The sequence below is a fragment of the Strigops habroptila genome, chromosome 5, assembly GCF_004027225.2.
Source record: "Strigops habroptila isolate Jane chromosome 5, bStrHab1.2.pri, whole genome shotgun sequence".
NCBI lineage: Eukaryota > Metazoa > Chordata > Aves > Psittaciformes > Psittacidae > Strigops > Strigops habroptila.
Window position 1 is genome coordinate 62,268,279 of NC_044281.2, and position 18,947 is coordinate 62,287,225.

The following is an 18,947-nucleotide window of genomic DNA, read 5'->3' on the forward strand; positions in this document are numbered from 1 at the left end:
GGGCCAGCTCAGCGAACCAGCGGTAGAGTAGGACTCTGGCAAAGCAGTCATCTTGGAGGATCTAGTGACAAACCTTTCCAGCTGCTCAGCTTTTATCCACACGCCTGAAGCCCTTTACAAAGCTATCCAGCAGTACTAGCCCTTTTTCACAGATGGGAAGAGGACAGCGCAGGAACCCTAGGGACTTGCCCAACACCATCTAGCAGGGCAGTAAGAGACAGACAAATGTCAAATTCTAGACCACTGGTTTAATCCAGGCCTGGCTACACTCTGTGCTTCTTGCCAGCTTTCCAGGTACCACACAGAAGGGAAGGATAGTGATGCTCTTGCCAGGAACACACAGGAGAGAAGAAAGCCCTGAAGCTGGCAAGGGGTAGGAATGATGGCAACTGCCCGTAGGAAGAAGGCAGGCAGGCAAGAGCAGAAGGAGCACCTCAGGCACTCACACCTCTGCCAGATGCCAAGACCTTTATAGGAGTAAAGAAATAGTCAATGCCCCATAAGAGCACATTCACAAGGGCACCCAACAGAAACTGCAAAGTGCTATACCGAGGAAAGGTTTGATACAAGTAATAGTTGTCTTTGCGAGCACAAGAACAACTCTCTAATAACCAAAAGGAGAGATCACAAGCATGGTGGTGTTCAAGCATGTACAAATGCACTCGTGGAGAAGAGAGAGGCATTTGGTGTGAAGCAGTTTCTAAAACGATTTTCCTATTTACTTAATACTCCTCACTAGACTGTTTACCTGTTAAAGGTAATCGGAGTGGGAGTAGGTTTAGGCACCTGCTCCTACGCAATGTCCTAAAATGTGTGTTTTAGCACAGAAATCAGCCATGGAAATACCATGCTCTCAGCACCACAGCATTGCTGCAGGGATACAATTTGGAAGGACGTTACAACCACCTCAGTCATCTGGTGTATTCTCAAATGACAAGGTCTGGGAAATACTATCTGCTCCCAGACTGCAGAAATGAAAGCATGTCCACTGCAGCTCTTCAGGGGTGCCTCTGTCACAGATTGTCTGCTCTGTCAAAAAATTGTCAAATTATTACTTTTTAAAAAGTGGGAAGTGCAACATCAACTTTTTCTGGGAAATGCTTTATGATCCATTGAAGAACATGCTAACTAAAAGCCAAGGTTTGAATTGTCAGGAAAGGACTTTGCTATTCCCACTTTGAGGCTAAGCCTATAAGCAGTACAGCAGGAGACTCACTCTGCTTCCCATGGAAAAGTTAAAGGATACTCAGATAAAAAGTCTTCCATAGTTAACCAGTTTCTACACAAAGCAAATTTAATAAAGGAAAAATGCCAGGCCCAGTGTTAATATACAACATAGCTACACATGAACACACAAATCTCAGTAGAAAAATATTAAGGAGTGAAATTCTCAAAGGATTTGCAGCCTGGCTGCTTAATGAATGATTTGGTTCAATGGGCAAGCAAAACCAACCAAACACACACACACACACACACACACACACACACACATAGAGCCTTACCAATGCCTGAGTATTTGGATCAAGTTCAGCCAGTCAGAGCCCACATTCACATGCTCAAAGTCCAAAAAGTGAATGGAAAAAGGCTACAGAGTGCATCTGTACCTTAAAACCAATATAATAGCTCTCAAAGTATCACACTGGATTCCACAACGTAAAGCATTCACTTTTATATTGAGTTACTGATCTATGACTAAAAATTCTTGCAAATGCATCTATCGCTTTTTTTTCATCCTTCTTCAAGTAAGCCCTGCTTTTCCAGTATGACATGGCTTATTTGAACCAATAGGCCATAATGCCTTTCCTGTTACAGGATACAAGAAATCATTAAGGCAGCAGAAGAAATTTAGCAAGATGTAGCACAATGCATCTCTCAACGTAATTTCATCTAGGCGAGATAGGTAGACATAGTATCTCCAAGATAACAGCTTTGAGAAGCACCTGGAGATATTTGAGATGATCACAGCATCTCTGCTGAGCACATAGCAGCCAGTAACACTACACAGCACTTGGAAGAGAAGAAGATAGCTCCTCTAAAGCAGAGGACAGAAGGGAGTTTCGGTCAATCAAGTAGAATTAGCAAGTTAAATTTAGACTAGAACATTCATCTGCTTCTGTGATAAATGCAACATGATCTTTGTGGACAACTCAGTTTTGCTTCCCAGGACCAGGCTACTGAGAAGAAAGAGAACTACGCACCCAAAATGACTTGCACTAACATCTCGTGATCTCTCATTCAAACACTGATCCTGTCCATCCCTGATCCGCTTACAAGATCTGCAGAGATCATAGCACAGGAGGCCACGGTTGTTACTCACATGTTTTTAGAAGAGCAGTGTAGAAGCTATTACTCAGGGAGCTTCGCTCACTGCAGTAACATTTACTAAGAGCTTGGCTTCAGCAAGTGAGACACAAAGGCCTCAAATAGGCAATGCTGTAACAAAACAAAACCAGAGCAACACCTCAACCACATGTCAGCATCAGATCTTCATTTCCAGTCCAAATCCTGAGAGCTGTTTGCTTTTGAATACATTAGGAAACATGACTGCCAGTGTGTTACCCACCAAACAGGGGCAGGGGAGGTTGTAGCATCTCACAAACAATAGACTAACACTGACACTGTTAGTCACTCTCCCTTAAATTAGGAAAGTATCAATCTATTCCTAGTGAAGGATAAGTAAGAAGCTAATGATGGTTATTAATAGCCCTTAAATCTAACAGTTCATCTGAGTTAGATGCAAGAGTCATAATCCCTTTATGACCTTCCCTATTTTCATTGGGAAAATAGACAAAGTTTCATGAAAGACTGCTGTTAACCACAGTTTTCAACTATTTTAATTCTTGAAAATTACACTAACCTGAATCAGAAACTACCAGGCTCTGCTACTTAAAACACTGAGGACTTACTTAAAACAGAAACAGCAGGCAGGAGCATTGCTTTTTACCATCTCTTCAAATTCAGTAGGATTTCTACTCCAGACTTCCACAAGTATTGAATGTAAATGTTAATCTGCCATGAGGCATGCCTAGGGTCTCTAAATCACCCAGTTTGAGAAACTGGATTATAATGATAAAGGTGGTAAAGATTTCTTGCTGTTCTTCGCTGTTAGTCACAAATCATTAGCCCAGAAAACTTGCTCTTGTAGCAAGGAAAACTATCACTAAAACCAGCCAAGCCTTAACCTGAAATACAAAAGCTACATCTTGACCAGAAGCGTGAAAGAGAAGAAATAGTAAGAGATCTGGACTGTTCAGCTTGATATTTTTTCCTCTGCACCTCTACTACAAATGTGGATAATTAAACACATCCATAATCATGAAAGATGACAGAACGGGATATAAAGCATCTTCCTTCTGAGGAACAGGACAAACACTGATTTTTCACAGACTAGTGAGTTTCTTTCTCTAAGCATATTGGTACTTCATTTTCTGCTGCTGTGCTGCTTGAGCCTTTCCTCTGAAGGACTTCTTACGATGCAGGATGCAGATACAGACAAGCCAAAGATCTAGTTTGAAACAGCAAGAACAAAAGTAAGTCAAAATTTCATCTGCTACTTGACGCTCTACCTTTACTCACCTTGGCTTTAGCCAGAGCTTGGCAATAAATAGGGGAGATATGTATACGAGTCTGCTCAATTTGCAAAGCACACACCTGACAATGAACTTGGCCTAAGAACTTAGCCTAGTATTACAAAGCAAGCTGACATATTTATCTTTGAAGTACTAATATTGGCTTTGCTTGTGGTTTGGGGTTTGTTTGATTTTGCTCAGATTGGCAAGTGGCTTTGTACAACTCCAAAACATTTTATGATCACAGTACATACATTTGTTTGAGATGCTTACTGTTGTTCCTACACAGAAAATGTAAGGAGTGTTTCTATCACATAGTGAAGGTAAGGTAAGAAAATCATGGCACTTGAAGCAAACTGTGAAATGTTGCAACTGCTCCTGAAAAACTATTATATGTTTCTGCAGAAATCCATGAGAACTGTGTCTAGGCCATCCAGAACACAAAGAAATAACTGTGAGTGGGGTTGCATAATGGGAATTCACACAACTGAAATATGAAAGTACTGAAGTTACAAAACTGAACTGCAAATGTCTTCTTTCTCAGTTTTAGAACTGTGTCCATTCGTTGTATAAGAACTGTTTTAGAACTGTGTCCACCCCTTGTAGTTTTTAGAACTAGTGTCCATCCCTTGTACAGAAGAGGTTACCTAGGGCATAAAAATAATCTACAACTGCTCAGCAGATTTGCTCAACACAGGATCATGCTCCTCTTTATCTTGCAGTAGTTTCTATCTCAAACAGAAAAAAGGCAGTTTGAAGTAAATAAAAATATGGCAGTGATAATCCACCATTTCTTTCTCTTGCGTCCTATCCCCACTCTACTGCATACTGCAAATATAAGCAAAACTCACAGTCATGGTCAGCGGGTCCTTACTGCACCCAAGAGATACAGGGACTCTGACTGGCAAGTAGCCGTGTATGTCCTAACTGATGCAACAGGAGCATTTAATTGGATTGGTCAAAGTCAGCACATTAACAACTTGACTGCCCTCCAGCTCATTTGTCAGTTCCAGTGTTAAAGGTTAACATAAGAAGCAACACAGTTTGCAAGAGTGGGGAAGAGCACAGAAAGACCAGGCTGTGGCTCACTTGCACAGGAGCAGCCACAGTGTCAGTACAGCTGTGCATTGAAGATGGCAGGCAGTTGTGGTTCCAGTTGTGTTTTGGCAGAATACAGGACACTTGAGGGATGAATGAATATGCTCATGGAAACAGGAAGGACAAGACCTAGGAAACATGAAGTGTTTCCAGGTTAGACTAATCTATTGTTTGTATAGTCACAGTCCCTGTTATTTCCCCTGCAATACTGCACGCATTTAAATACTCTCTTAGGTTTCAAACGTCCCAAGGCATGAAAGTACAACAGCAGCCTGGCAAGGAAAACAATAATCAACATTACAACTAGTTATCACGAAGAAAACACAGAGGAGATTTTTTAACATTGAAGTTGCTGTGCCAGAAATTAACAAGTTTAGAAGGAGACATGGGACTCTCACTTCTGGGCTCATTGCATAGTCAAAGTTACCACAAGTTGTCTGCATTTTACCAACCTCTTAATCCCCATCACCCCAGGGGACGGTAGTTAACTCATAGCACTGCCCTGGTTTTGGCAGAGGGGCTGTTTCACTCTCAGCATATTCAGTTTCCATATGCGAGGGGACTGGACAGAAGAAACAGCAGAACCCTCTTACCTAGAATCCTCTTGCCTCTTACCAGATGGCAAGTATGTGTAGAAGTGAGATCCAGTATACTCCTGAGACAAGGTAGTTTGAGGATTTAGAGCACCTCATCTGTGAGGATAACTTCTTGCCTAGTCTTGGCAACTAAAAGCAGCAGCATGCCAGCCTAATTAATTACTGGTTTAAGAATCTGAAGGGCCAGAATCCATTTTAAAATGTTACTAAGGAAAAGACTCCAAAAAATAACAACGGGCCAACTTATTTTTACTGACTCACTGGTGACTTTGGTAGGTGCAATCTGGACAGCTGACAGGTGAGAAGACTAGTCAGGGCAGATGATTCTAACACATCAAGAACAACTTATTTTCTCCTACCCAAAGTCAGTCTTAATGAATCCCTTTCTGTAACATGACAGTGCCTTTCTAATCCCTTATACTTAAGCTACACCCTAGATCTCCTCAGTATTCCACAAAACAAGCCCTGCTGTTGTACCATAATGTGAATGTTCTCTTGATCTGATTTTATGTTAGAGTTAACCTAAAAAAACCACAAAGAGGTTTCTATGTAACTGACAGATAATGTAAAATTCAATGCAGTGCAGTGTACACTAAAGCATGATGCACACTAAGGTCTTTGGGCTGGATCAGAGACACAGTCCAGGAGTAAATAAGGTTGACACGTGAAGACTAGATGTAGTACGCTATTGAGAATTCTTAAGTAGCCTATTGATTAGATTCTATTAGACTTACAATCATTAGATACTTCAGATATTTTCGCATTCTGGTTCTCATTACTACCACCACAAGACCTCAAAATTATTCCATTCACACACATGCTGCCAAGTTAAAAATACAAATCATATCTCCAAAAAACAGTAAGTACGGATGTGCACTTCCTTCTTTGTGAATTCTAGTCACTATGAACCGTAACACAGCTACTAGATGCTGCCAAGAGCAAAAGAAAACAGGATGTATGGCTCAATATAGGGGTTCACACCCCATACTATCTTAGAAAGGTAAAATACACCTGTAACAGCTTCTGTGACAACAATACTAGAGCCATCATCCAAAATCCCTGTCTTGAATTCTTAGGCAAAAGAGAAGGTCATGGCTTGCGTTTTACAGAAGTTACTTAACAACAATTTCTAGAATTTTGCAGCCAGCTGCTTTGAAATCGCAAAAATGGGAATATAGAGAGAATTTGGTAATTCATCTTCACTCAAGGAGTTGGGTCTTTGGAACAGAAGCAGGTCTGATTTGATCACCCCTGTAATTTTATACTTAGATAACTCCCTGTGAAAAATCAAGCATATCTGACAGTACCTGTTCCTCTTTTTCTTTGGTCTTGCTCCTGGAGACTCTGGAAGAGGTAACATCCTGAGCTGGAATGACAGAGATTTGATGCAGTGGCATGTTCATCACACCGCCTTGTTTGGTCCTATCATTTACAGGAAGGAGGCTTGAAGACAGTGCTCATTCAGTTCCATTGTCAGGCCTTGCACCTAAAAATAAAAATATTAGTGATGTTAAAGTAGGTTGACATTCAATTATTTCTAAACCAAAGTTAAGCCATCAATTGGACAAAGATGCACCTCTTTCTCTCTGGATTCTGGACAGGAGAGTTTGGTGCACTAGCTGAGTGAGAAAAGATGCAGGAGTTTTAAAGAGCTAGAACTAGACAAGTCAGAGCACTATTTATGCAAATGAATGAATAAATAATCAACCAGTTGTGAAAGTGGTCCGAGAGCAGAGCCAGAGGGCAGGGATCACACTTTAGACTGTGTGGACAGGGAGGAGGAGGAGTTGCTCCAAGCTGAGCAACCAGGACATGCTACCTGGAGGTGCAGAGCAAAGCTCATGCAGGTAGTTTCCTGAACTGCCAGACCCACCACACTGGATCAAACCGCCTTGGACATTATCCTGAATCAGGCTGAATGCTGTAGGTTTGGTTAAAAAGTCAGTGGCCTGCATTTGGCACCAGTCATTCATATAAACATGTACCAGCTGGCAACAGGAAGATGCATCATGTGAGCTGTTCCTTTCTTAAGGCTATTAGAGAATAACGTCATCAAAATCCCTTGCTAGAAATCAGGAATCCACTGGACTACACGCACATACTTTATCCTGCTTTTACTAATACAACAGGGAAGCATTACACACACGAGAGATAGTGATAGACGTGAATTAGCCAGAATTGACAACACTAATCTGGAAGGCAGGCATAATTAGCTATACCTTTTCTTAGATTAGTGAAGTTACTTTAAATAAAAACCTTTTTGAAACATGTAGGGTTGTGCAGCCTTTATTTAGAATGTAACCTGCTACAAATGAGACACAATCAATTGTTTAAAGAAAGGATTAGAGGGGAATTAAACACAGCAGGGACTATACTAAATAGGGCAACTGGATGATGCACTGTTCTGTTTCCACAACATATCAACTTTTTTGTTGGTTGGTTTTGAGTCTGTGAAAACAGAAAACAGTGCCCTATGTATTATGTTCTTTAAGAATTTGGAAGTAGTATAGCCTAGCACTTAAGTGCATACCCTTAACTTTTACTGCATACATTTTTCATTGAATATTTAATTAACTGGAAGTTTTAAAGACAGGCCAAGCTTCTTAGGTTTTTGATTCTGCAAAAGATGCTGGTCTGGTTCTATTTCCATTAAACTCCACAGTAGTACTGCAGTTGTGTAAAATGAAAACAGGATCAAATCTTTTGACTACTTTTGATAAATGGCAAGGAAAAAAAAAATATATATCCAAGGCACTTTAAACAGGGAATAATAGTTCAGTATCATCTCTGCACTGAGAGGAAAAGAGTTATCAAAGCTTGCAGAACAAGTCGTGCAAAAATAAAAATGCACTCAATGCCTGCTGCTTCCCAATCACACACTCCATTTGCTGGATGATGCTACCTGCCCATTAGAGTGCTCAGCCACATTCAGAACCCTTATTGACACACAGTCAGGATTCATATTACTTCCACAGATACCAAGATGGTGCATCACAAAGCATGCATGAAAGCTTTAGAGGCAATGCCTCCGTAACTTCTAGGCATCACTGACTAAAAAGATAAAACACGTCTACATGCATAAACAAGCAACAACAAGGACACTTCCTTACTGGAGGACAGAAGGAAAGATGGGACTTACCAGCACTATTGAACCTCAGCATAAAGAGAAAATACAGAACCTCCCCAGGTCCTCCACACACCTGCTTAGGTGCATCCTCCAAAGGAGCCAAGCCAGAGGAGAGTTAATTGTGGGCTGAGATGGGAATATGAAACTGCAATAAACAAGGCAGGAAAGGAAGGTATCTTCCCAAGAAAACATCAGGAAATGAAATCCAAGGAACGTTAAGCTCCAGTGAAAATATGCCAAGTAATATGTTCTGCGCCACTGCCAGTGATAGCTGAGCCAAAGTGAAGGAGACGGACCCTGCTGTGTCCCCCTCAAAAAGGGTTCTGGGCTTGCAGGCAAGAACGTGTTATTACCATAAAGGGAACAAGGAAAAATATTAGAAAACACAGTTAAACCCCTCTCATTATGAACTAGATGATCTTAAGGTCCTTTCCAACCCTAACTGTTCTATGATTCTATGATTATGACAAACAAGTCAAACCAGTTTTTCTGAAGGTTCTTCAAGGATAGCATGTGTTAGAATTCTTTGAAAGAGTTCAAGCAGCAGATATAATCCAATTAGATATTCAAAGATTATGTGAAACAGCCCTCCTCTGTAAAGAAGCCTGGCAGACGCTCTAATAAAGCCTGTCTTTGTTCAAGGGTGGCTTAGAAAAAGCTTTAAACGTAACCCAGATGCCACACTGTAGCATCCCCAATCTGGACGGTCCCTAACAACGCACACACTCAAAGCCTGTCCATATCAACCTGAAGCATGTTAACTCCACAGTGCTAATTAAAGGATAAAGTTACATGAATCAACAGACCATCTGCAGTACTGCTCATATGTTCATAATGGAAGGACTTTCCAGCTCCTTTTGGCCTGGAAAGCTGAAGTAATCATGGGATGGCTGGATAAGGAGAAAGAGGGTACACGGAGGACCAGCCAGGTCCCATAGGCAGGTCAGTCATCAGCCTGTGAAGGAGGAGGGATCCTATTCGCCTCCTGCCCCCATGGCTGTTCACAGATCATTTACTGGAGCAAAATACTTAAATAAAACCTCTCTTAGGAGTTTGGGCATTCAGCAAACTATAATAAAAATTACACCTGTTTTCATAGCTGGACCCTTTAGAGATTTCTTTACTGATGCTGCCAATGGCCAGTAAGCCACAAATACAGAATACTGCTCTTGTCCCGGAAGGTTTCCTGCAAACCTGGCTGGGGCACATGGGAATGCCTGTACAGAGCACAGCCTGAAGCTTTAGTGTTACCGTCATCTACAGTCACATGGTTTCCTGCAAAATGGATTCCAGACATATTGCATATGGCAGAGAGCCTTCAGAAACCAATTCCATTACGGAAGACAAAAGAGGTCAAAATCCCAGCCTCAGAGCTCACAGGAGGTCTTAGCTCAATGGTGCCAAGATTTCACCCATCCAGGTAGTCCAGTTTTGCTTCCATCAGGACAGGAAAAACGGTTACTAAAAATGCCAGCAGACTCCTGGAACCACATCAGCTGGGTCCTCATCACATTATTGGAACCATGAAGCTCCAGCAAGAAATGGAGTCAGATTCAGGGGCAATGAGACAAAGAGTCTCTGAAGGTAGTTGAGAAATAAAAAGGAAGGAAAAGCACGCACATGACTTGGGTCTTGTGGCTGGGACATTCCCCTGACAGCGACAGAAGCAGAAAATTAGGTTCCCCTGGGTTATCAGCATTAGGTACACGAGGAAGGATTACCAACAACAACAGGTTATCTCACTATAGCAGAAGTAGGTGGGAGACCACTTGAAACCCCACTTCCATCATCTACTCTGTCAGAACCTCAGTTTTCCCAGTGACAAAACAAGAACATAAATCAGCCATGAGATGAACCTAATAGCCTGTTACTTGGTGGACTGTGAGAAGCGACTCCCAGGTGGAGCAAGCTATTCTGCTGTCCCTCATGTGCTACCCACTGCAGCTTCTCTGCTCATTACACATTCCAAAATAAAGGCTAAACTGCTCTTTGCCAAAGATTCCCAGCTAGACTGGGGCAAGTAAGCACAAATAATGGTTTTGTGTTTGTGGTTTGATATCTACTGAATCTAAAAACATGGAGTATAAACTGCAGATTTTATTAGGCCATTTACACTTCAGAAAGTCCACCACATACATGGCATATGCTGGAGAACTTCAGCAGAAGCTCTGGAGCTGTAATGGCACTGGCTGCAGATGTACACAGGCCTTACAAAAAGAAAAGCATCCTGAGAATGTGTGTAGGTGTGTACACATGCTTTGCATTACTCACAGGAGAGGAAAAAAAAATAGCAGTCAAATATGTCAGTTGGTTTCCTATTTAAAGTACCATAGGAATTCTGGATTATAAAAGAGTCTGTCTTGGTGTGCATGAAAGGTAAACCCTGGAACCTGTGGTAGAAAAAAGATGATAGTCACTAACAGAAGGGAATTGGAAGGAATTTCACCTGTGAGTCATTCTGGTCTGCCCCAAGGCTTCTTACACTTTTCTTCAACTTCCCTAGCCCCCATTAATGACAACAGCTGTATCACATAGGTCAATGGTCTGATAATCTGTTTAGGGTGGGTGGTTAAAATTAAAGCAACAGACTGCTGCCGTTCAGATAACCCACACTCTGCAGCGCTGTGCACTGCCATGACAATCCTGCCATGGAATAGAGGCAGTCTGTGGACTTCAGGGGACCTACCAACTGCAGGCTGGGAAGTGCTGCCCTGAGGCTTTGTGGATCACTGCCCTGAACTCTGGTCTTCTGAAACTTCCTCTCTGTGCAACACAAAACCTCACCAACCCAAACACGAATGGAAACCCTCTGAAGAAACCCCTGACTGCTGCTAGATGATATAATAACATCTTTATCAGCTGGCTTACTTTCTCCTAGGGAGACCTGAAATAATCTATTAATGCAGATGTGGAATCTGTTTTTCTGCTGGAAGTCTTGATGCAAAATCTCCAAGCCCCATTAAAAGAATTCTTTGTTTTTGTTGTTGTTCTGAAGGTAACAGAAGCCTTCATCCAGTGACCTTAGCAAATTCCTGTGTGCATCTCAACTGTCCTTACCTTCACTGACATATAGCTTATGCCTACTTTCTATACACTACATTTTCCATATTTGCAAATATTTCCACTCCTATTAGCTTGTGTTGGCTCCAGTTTAAAGCTTTTATTTATCTTAGTTAGAGCTTGTCTGGACTCCTCCCCTACTAATGTAGCTTACATAATCCTTTTCTCGAGATGACAGATGTGCATTTTCAAAAAGAGGATCCTGCATCTGCGTTTCATTTTGTTTTACTGTAGCTTAATCAGTACTTTGTTAACAGCACTATTTAGGAGATGTTATCAAGCCCCATGCTCTTCACATGCATTTGTTAACTTGACAAACAAATCTAATCAAAGGAGCTTAAGGGAGAGAAACTAACACTTCTTTCCCTGCAGTACCTTTCACATTTCAGGGCTAGTACAATGTTAAAAGTGAAAAGAACCCTTGCACTCAGACCAGGCAGATATAATTCTGTATTACTGCTATTTACAGCTCTATCCATGTATCTTGCATTGTTTAGTAGCTCAGCTGTACCTTCTCCCTGTTTTACCTCAGTTCCTCCCTTCCTCTACCTGCTAGTGTCCTAAAAATAACCAGCTTCAAGACTTAAAACCATTTTTCTTCTAATAATTAAAAAATTTATCATGTTATGTAGTTGAAATCAAAAGAAAGACTTAGAAAGGGGACAAGATATCCATCTGCATGTTACCCATGTACACTGAGAAGCTTTCAAAGCGAATAGGAATATAGAGCTGTAGGCTACGCACAACACATACAGAAATAATCTACCAGCTCTGGCTGACTCCTCTCAAAATAAGAATATGATTGTTTTTACAAACATAATACAACTAGACAAGGAAGCTGTTAAACTACAGCATCAATAAATAATGGTCCCAGAGCTCTTCGCAACCCCCTCCCTTGACTTCAATGGAAGCTGAGCCGGATCTGCACCTCTGAAGAACAGATTCCTTAAAATCTGTCCCCTTCAAATCAAATCAGTTGCTAAGTGCAGATATGAACTACCTTGGTAGCACTCAGAAGAAAACAAATGTCACTTTCCTCTGTTCCAGTAACAAAATGTACAGTCATTACAGTCCCTTGAGCCAAAAGAAATTACTTTTGTCTGTTTATGCTGCTAATAGCAACTTACCTGCACCAGAAGCATCAGTGAACATTCCTTATGTCCTGTGGAAAGAACAAAGTGCCATGTGCTCTACACACACACATGGGCAGTAAACTCCTGCTACAGATGCAAAACTTCCTTAACTACATCAATGTCTGCTAGAAAATACACATTTTTAAGTACTCCTCCTATATCTTTCTTGATGAAACACTCCATAACATCAGCAATAATCCCTGAGACAGTCTCTAACTATAACAAGCAAAAAGAAACAGAAGTAAAGTAGAAGCTTTACTTACTACGCTGGGAAGCCCTAATGGTGGAGGTCTGGGAGAGGTCAGTGGCCAGGACTGCCTTTTTCACAATCAGCAAGCTGCTCTACCTGCTCCACCAGATTTCCAAATCCATTTGCATAAAGGGGTGCTGCTTGTTCTTTTGCCTACATAATCACCATTTCACCTCACCCCTTCACATTAAACACATCTTCCTGCCCTGAGGTGCTTCCAAACAGAGCAGATCTAGCACATGACTCACACCGCAAGCTGTGACTCTTTACAGCTTTGCTGCAAGCAGTATGCAATATCACAGCATGTACGAGACTTGCCTTGTTATCACTCTTAGCCATGATCCCGTCAACTCCCACAATGAGACTGGTTTCCTGAGAAATTAATGCCCCCCTCCAGAAGAGGCATTCCTCCCTCTGGTTTGGCACTGAAGCCACACTGCAGAGCAAAAATTAGGCTGTCTTAATCACATGGCTGAAATGAAATTTTTCTTCAAGATATGGATAATGACTTGCTTCTTCACAATATTGTCAGATTACAACTTGCCACAGTACCATGCTGAGTTGCTACAGTTTTAGAGAAAAGCTGTTTCCCTTTTTCATTACATGTCCAAAAGCATTGCGCAGCAGTAACCTACATGGATTCCACCACAGTGTGCACACTGGTCAACACGTTTTCCTTACCTACATAAATGGTCAGAGAATGCAGTTTCATACAATTAGAAATTGTATGCGAGGTTTCATACAATTTTAAATTCTTAAATTAAAGGAAAATAAAAAGGTCAGATTACTGTGAACACAAGTTTGGGAATGGCCCACCAAGGTTACTGCAGTCAGTCCCCTGCAATTGGGTACAAAAACCACTCCCCTCCTCCGTATTCATGGGCAAAAGCCAAAACCCACAAAATATGACATGCCAGGGGAAGTCAGCAAGTATTTCAAGGACAAGGGAATACCCAGACCTGCAGAATAATAGTAAATCTATTGAGAAAAATGCCCACATGATCATTTTGATTTGGCAAAACACTCCATATGATGATCAATGGTTTTTAAAAGAAAATGCTAATGAAGGTTATAATCAAATGGAGAGACATACTAATACATGTATAGACCAGTGAGAGAAATCTACACCAACATATATCTGCAGGCAAATTTCTAGTCTAGTACACAAGTCCACACTCTAATGTAACACTTATGGATAATTTATGATCACTTCCCATTCTCTACTATAATCCCTGTGGGGTTCACGAAACTCTAAAATAGTTCTGAAGTGCAGCAAAAAATTGTTCTGTACTTTTGTCTTCAAAATTAATGAACACTATTAAAAACAAATGCATAAATTTATATTGAAGACAATGAAACCCTGGGTTTGTCAAACAGAGTAAACATTTACAATGCAAGATAGTGATGAAACAAAACAATCTCGTCATTGTTCAGCGAGAACATTGCTCACATTCTATATTGTTCACAGATCACAATGATGCATTTTTAGGAAAATCCTGTGCTGCATCACTTATTTTCCATTACATCAGAGGCTAACAGTTATAAAAGCTATTTATGAATGACAGACGCCTAGGCAACATTATTCGCTATTGTTTAACTGCTGCTAGGCAAAATATTCCTCTTAAGCCAGAATAAAACCAGTATACTATTGACTAAATGATTCTGTGTCTTAAAGTATGAAATCATTCCTTCTTTGTCTCTGGTTGAATAAGAAATTCCAGAGTGGTGCACATAAAAATGTACTTCTTTTGAACAATTTATGAGTGAAATGCCAGGTAACTCTTTATTTACAGGTTTAAATTACAACATATCTTTGCTCTGGAAATCTTAATAAAAATCTAGATTTCTGGATCATTATGACAAACATTTAAACTCTTTCTGAGGAAACAGCTATAAACCACATTCTTTAGGACCTGCATGATGCAAATGGAGAGGCCAAACCCAGTGTCTTCAAAAGTTCATGTGCAGAGCAAAAAGGGCAATGTACTAAGCATCCTGTACCTTTTTCTTCCACAAACTTGCATGACATCGGTAAGTTATGTTTTCAACCATAATTTCACACATTTTAAAGCAACCTGAACTTTTGATGCAAAACTAGCTACCAGAAGTCATCTGCTATCCCCTGAAGTTTTAAATTTTAAATACAATATAAATAGAGGGGAATACTATGAGTCATTAAAGTATAACAGATTCCAGCAAGAGTTTTTTATTGGGAAGTATATTCTGGCATAGCATGTCTACTTTATGGTGTTAGCGTTTTTTTGTTTCCACCTTTTTCCATGCTGATACCTTCTCTATACGTTTGCCAGTGTCCAAGAACTCCCTCTCCAGAGGCCAACATGGAAAGGACCAGTACTGTGAGCTGCACAAGAACTTGTGCTCCAGGCAGCTGGGGGGTCCACAACCCATAGACAGAAATGCCCGTCTTTATTGCAAGTATCACCAATACAGTGGTGTGCTTGCTGGCTGTGGTTCAGGACAGCAAATCATTTAAGTTCTTCAGTATACTCACTTCTGTGCAACGGAAAGCTAACTACTTCCACTTCCCCCTTCCAGGCTGCTTCAGCTGCACGGACAGCTTCTGTGGCAGTGGTATTGTCCTCACCATGGCAATGTACAGTACATGCTACAACCAAGAGTACAGACTGAAGTGTTACAGTAAGACAAGGAATAAAAGCAGCACACATCTGAGTCACTCCTTCAGTTTCACACCTGCATCCTCACCAAAAATTGCCAGATCTGGATTTGAGACAGTTGCTAGCCAGACAAACTTGTTATTTCTCATAAATTTCAACGTGAAAATTATACTATGAAGGAGTTTAAGAACCTCTGTGTCACAGCATTACCATTAAAAAAAGTAAAGCTGTATAAAGCCTACAGAGTCCAAGTCTGTGAAAAGAATTCATTCCCCTCCGGTGCCAGAACAAGACTGACTCTTCCAGCTGTAGCCTTATCATGAGATATGTTGCGCGGTTAAAAAGGCTGCATGTGCTGCTCTTATCGCAAGTGTCCCTGCTGTAGTTTAAAGGGCACGCAAGCAATTTCAGAGTGCTGACGAACAGCCCGGCTTCTCTCATCCTGGCTCCCCATGCCAGTGCTGACACCAACATGCACTGGCAGCAGAGAAGCATCAGCATAAACAGTTTCCCATCATGAGGGTGTTAGTTCACGTGACTGTGCTGGCACACGCATGTTGGCTCTGCCTGTCCTACCCCCACAACAGTGCTCTGTGCCACCCAAAAAGAAGGGACTGGCATACTGAACCCCACAGACAAGGCACTCCTTACCATGGTCTATATAGAGCCATTCATCCCCACTGTCCCTAAAATAGCCACTGGATGCAATCATGAGATGAATACATGACTGTGGATTCTTTTAAATCGCTGCCTTCTTACATGGACAAGAAACCAGTGTCCAGCAGTTGCATCCTCACTGTTGTCCTCATTCTCAGTTCAGTAATCAAATGTTCACCCTTTCTGTCCCATCTGGTATTAGTCCATTTCTACAAGTATTTAGAAGTTTAGAGATTTTATGAGAAGTTTAGAGAAACAGCACAAAACTCCACCAATCCATTCCTATGCACCTGCATACAGTCCTATTAAATCCATCACAGCTTTCTATCACCAGAACTATAGCAGCATTTCTGAAGTCTGTCTGTCATCCACTAGCTGTTGACTGGTTCTGCCAGTCAACCACAGCCAGCTGCAGAAGGCTGCCAAAACAGAGTGAAGTATCCAGGTACAGAGAAATTGTGCCTATTCATGAGAAACCCCAAGAATTGCACAGGTCTGTTTCTTGCTGCTGAAGAGGAGGCTGATTTGCAGTGCTGTGTTGCCCTGCTCTTAAATGACTTCTAGTTTTTGCTCCAGCAGATGCTTCAAGCAATCTTCAAGTGCCTAGGAAGGGTGGGGAGAAGGCCAGGCCATTAGAGAGGCACATACTGTCAGATGGTTTAAAAGGAACCTGCTGGTATCTGGGGCAATACAGTAGAATGGATTCCAGGATGCTATTGCATACCCACAAGGCAAGTAAAAGAAGTAAAATAAAAGAGGCACTCATCTGTCGGCCTAACCCAGTCTCAACGGAGGTGCGTTGCCTGCCAAGGGCTCGGATCAGGGATGTTGCTGAGAGGCTGCCTGGTCTGGTAAGTCCTGCTGACTATTACCCTCTTCTAGTGGTCCATGTGGGTGCTAGCAATATACACAGCAGTAGCCTGGAGAACATGAAGAAGGACTACAGAGCCCTGGGAGAGGTGGTAAGGGGCTCTGGAGCTCGGATAGTTTTTTCATCGATTCTCCAGGATAAAGGGGAGGACCTTAAAAAAGCTGGGTGCATTTGGCAGGTTAATAAAGGGTTAGAACAGTGGTGCCATAGTCAAGGGTTTGGCTATTTAGAACATGGGACTCAGTTTGGGAGGCCAGGTCTACTGGAGGCTGGTGGAGCTGGTCTGACAAAGAAGGGGAAGAGCTGTTTTGGTAGGAGACTTGCCAGGCTGGTCAAGAAAGCTTTAAACTAGGTGTGTTGGGGGAGGGGGGCATTGATCCATCCCAACACTCCTGGTCAGTTGCCAGCACGTATAATAAATAGAGTGATGCAGAGCTATTTCAGCTGCTCCAGCCATTGAGTCGGCTTCATTTGGAGCTCGGCTCAGATGCATCTATACAAATGTCCATAGTATGGGGAATAAACAAGAGGAATTAGAGATGTGTGCACGGCTACACGAATATGATATCACTGGTATCACAGAAACATGATGGGATGGCTGCTATGACTGGAGTGTTCGAATGGAAGGTTACAGGCTCATTAGAAAAGACAGGCCCAGCAGATAGGGAGCGGGAGTTGCTGTTTATGTGAGTGATAGGCTGGAGAGTATGGAACTCTGTCTGGGGACAAGGTGATCAGTCAACAGAGGGCTTGTGGGTCAACGTCAAAGGGAGAACAGCAATGGGGGACACTACGGTGGGGATCTGTTACAGACCGCCCGATCAAAAGGACTCTGTGAATGAAGCGCTCTACGGACAGATAGGAGCAGCCTCACACTCGCAGGCCCTTGTCCTCACGGGGGACTTCAACCATGCCGAGGATGATAAGAGGGCTGGAGCACCTCCCGTATGAAGACAGGCTGAGAGAGTTGGGGCTGTTCAGCCTGGAGAAGAGAAGGCTGCATGGAGACCTCATAGCAGCCTTCCAGTATCTGAAGGGGGTCTACAAGGATGCTGGGGAGGGACTCTTCCTTAAGGACTGTAGTGGTAGGACAAGGAGTAATGGGTTCAAACTTAAACAGGGGAAGTTTAGATTAGATATAAGGAAGAAGTTCTTTACAGTGAGGGTGGTGAAGTACTGGAATGGGTTGCCCAGGGAGGTTGTGGATGCTCCATCCCTGGCAGTGTCCAAGGCCAGGTAGGACAGAGCCTTGGACCACGTGGTTTAGGGCAAGGTGTCCCTGCCCATGGCAGGGGGGTTGGAACTAGATGATCTTAAGGTCTTTTCCAACCCTTACGATTCTATGATTCTATGATCTGTTGGAGGGATGGTACGGCCCGGCACAAGAAATCCAGAAGGTTCCTCGATTGTGTGGAAGACAACTTCCTCTTGCAAGTCATAGAGGAGCCAACAAGGAGAGGTGCCATGCTTGACCTCATGCTCACCAACAGGGAGGGACTGGTTGGAAATGTGACGCTCCAGGGCAGCCTTGGCTGTAGCGATCATGAGATGGTCGAGTTCGAGATCCTCAGGACAGTGAGAAGAGCATGCAGCAAGCTCACTGCCCTGGACTTCAAGCGAGCAGACTTTGGCCTCTTCAGGAACCTGCATAGTAAGGTTCCATGGGATATAGTCCTAGAGGGCAGGGGGGCCCAAGACTGCTGGTTGATATTCAAGGATCACCTGCTACAAGCTCAGGAGTGTTGCATCCCAACTAGAAGAAAATGCAGCACGAGGGCCAGGAGACCTCCATGGATGGATAAGGAGCTGCTGAGGAAACTTAGAGGGGGAAAAAAGAAGCTTATAAAAGGTGGAACCGAGGACAGGCGGCCTGGGAAGACTACAGGAACATTGTCCGGGAAGCTAGGGACCAGGTTAGGAAAGCTAAGGCCCAGCTAGAATTAAATCTGG

General features: G+C 42.4%; 1 protein-coding gene across 4 annotated transcripts in view; it reads right to left on the reverse strand.

Moving 5' to 3' along the window:
• MARCHF8 (membrane associated ring-CH-type finger 8) overlaps positions 1–18,947 on the reverse strand; it is a 149,169-nt gene that overhangs the window by 116,555 nt on the left and 13,667 nt on the right. For 3 of the 4 annotated variants that reach the window (XM_030487835.1, XM_030487838.1, XM_030487836.1), the window contains exon 2: positions 6,571–6,749. In XM_030487835.1, coding sequence (XP_030343695.1) covers positions 6,571–6,666 — 96 coding nt within the window. In that variant the 5' untranslated portion in view covers positions 6,667–6,749. Of the gene's footprint in view, positions 1–6,570; positions 6,750–12,577; positions 12,690–18,947 lie in introns of those variants that run through there. The other variant, XM_030487837.1, reaches the window with a different exon arrangement.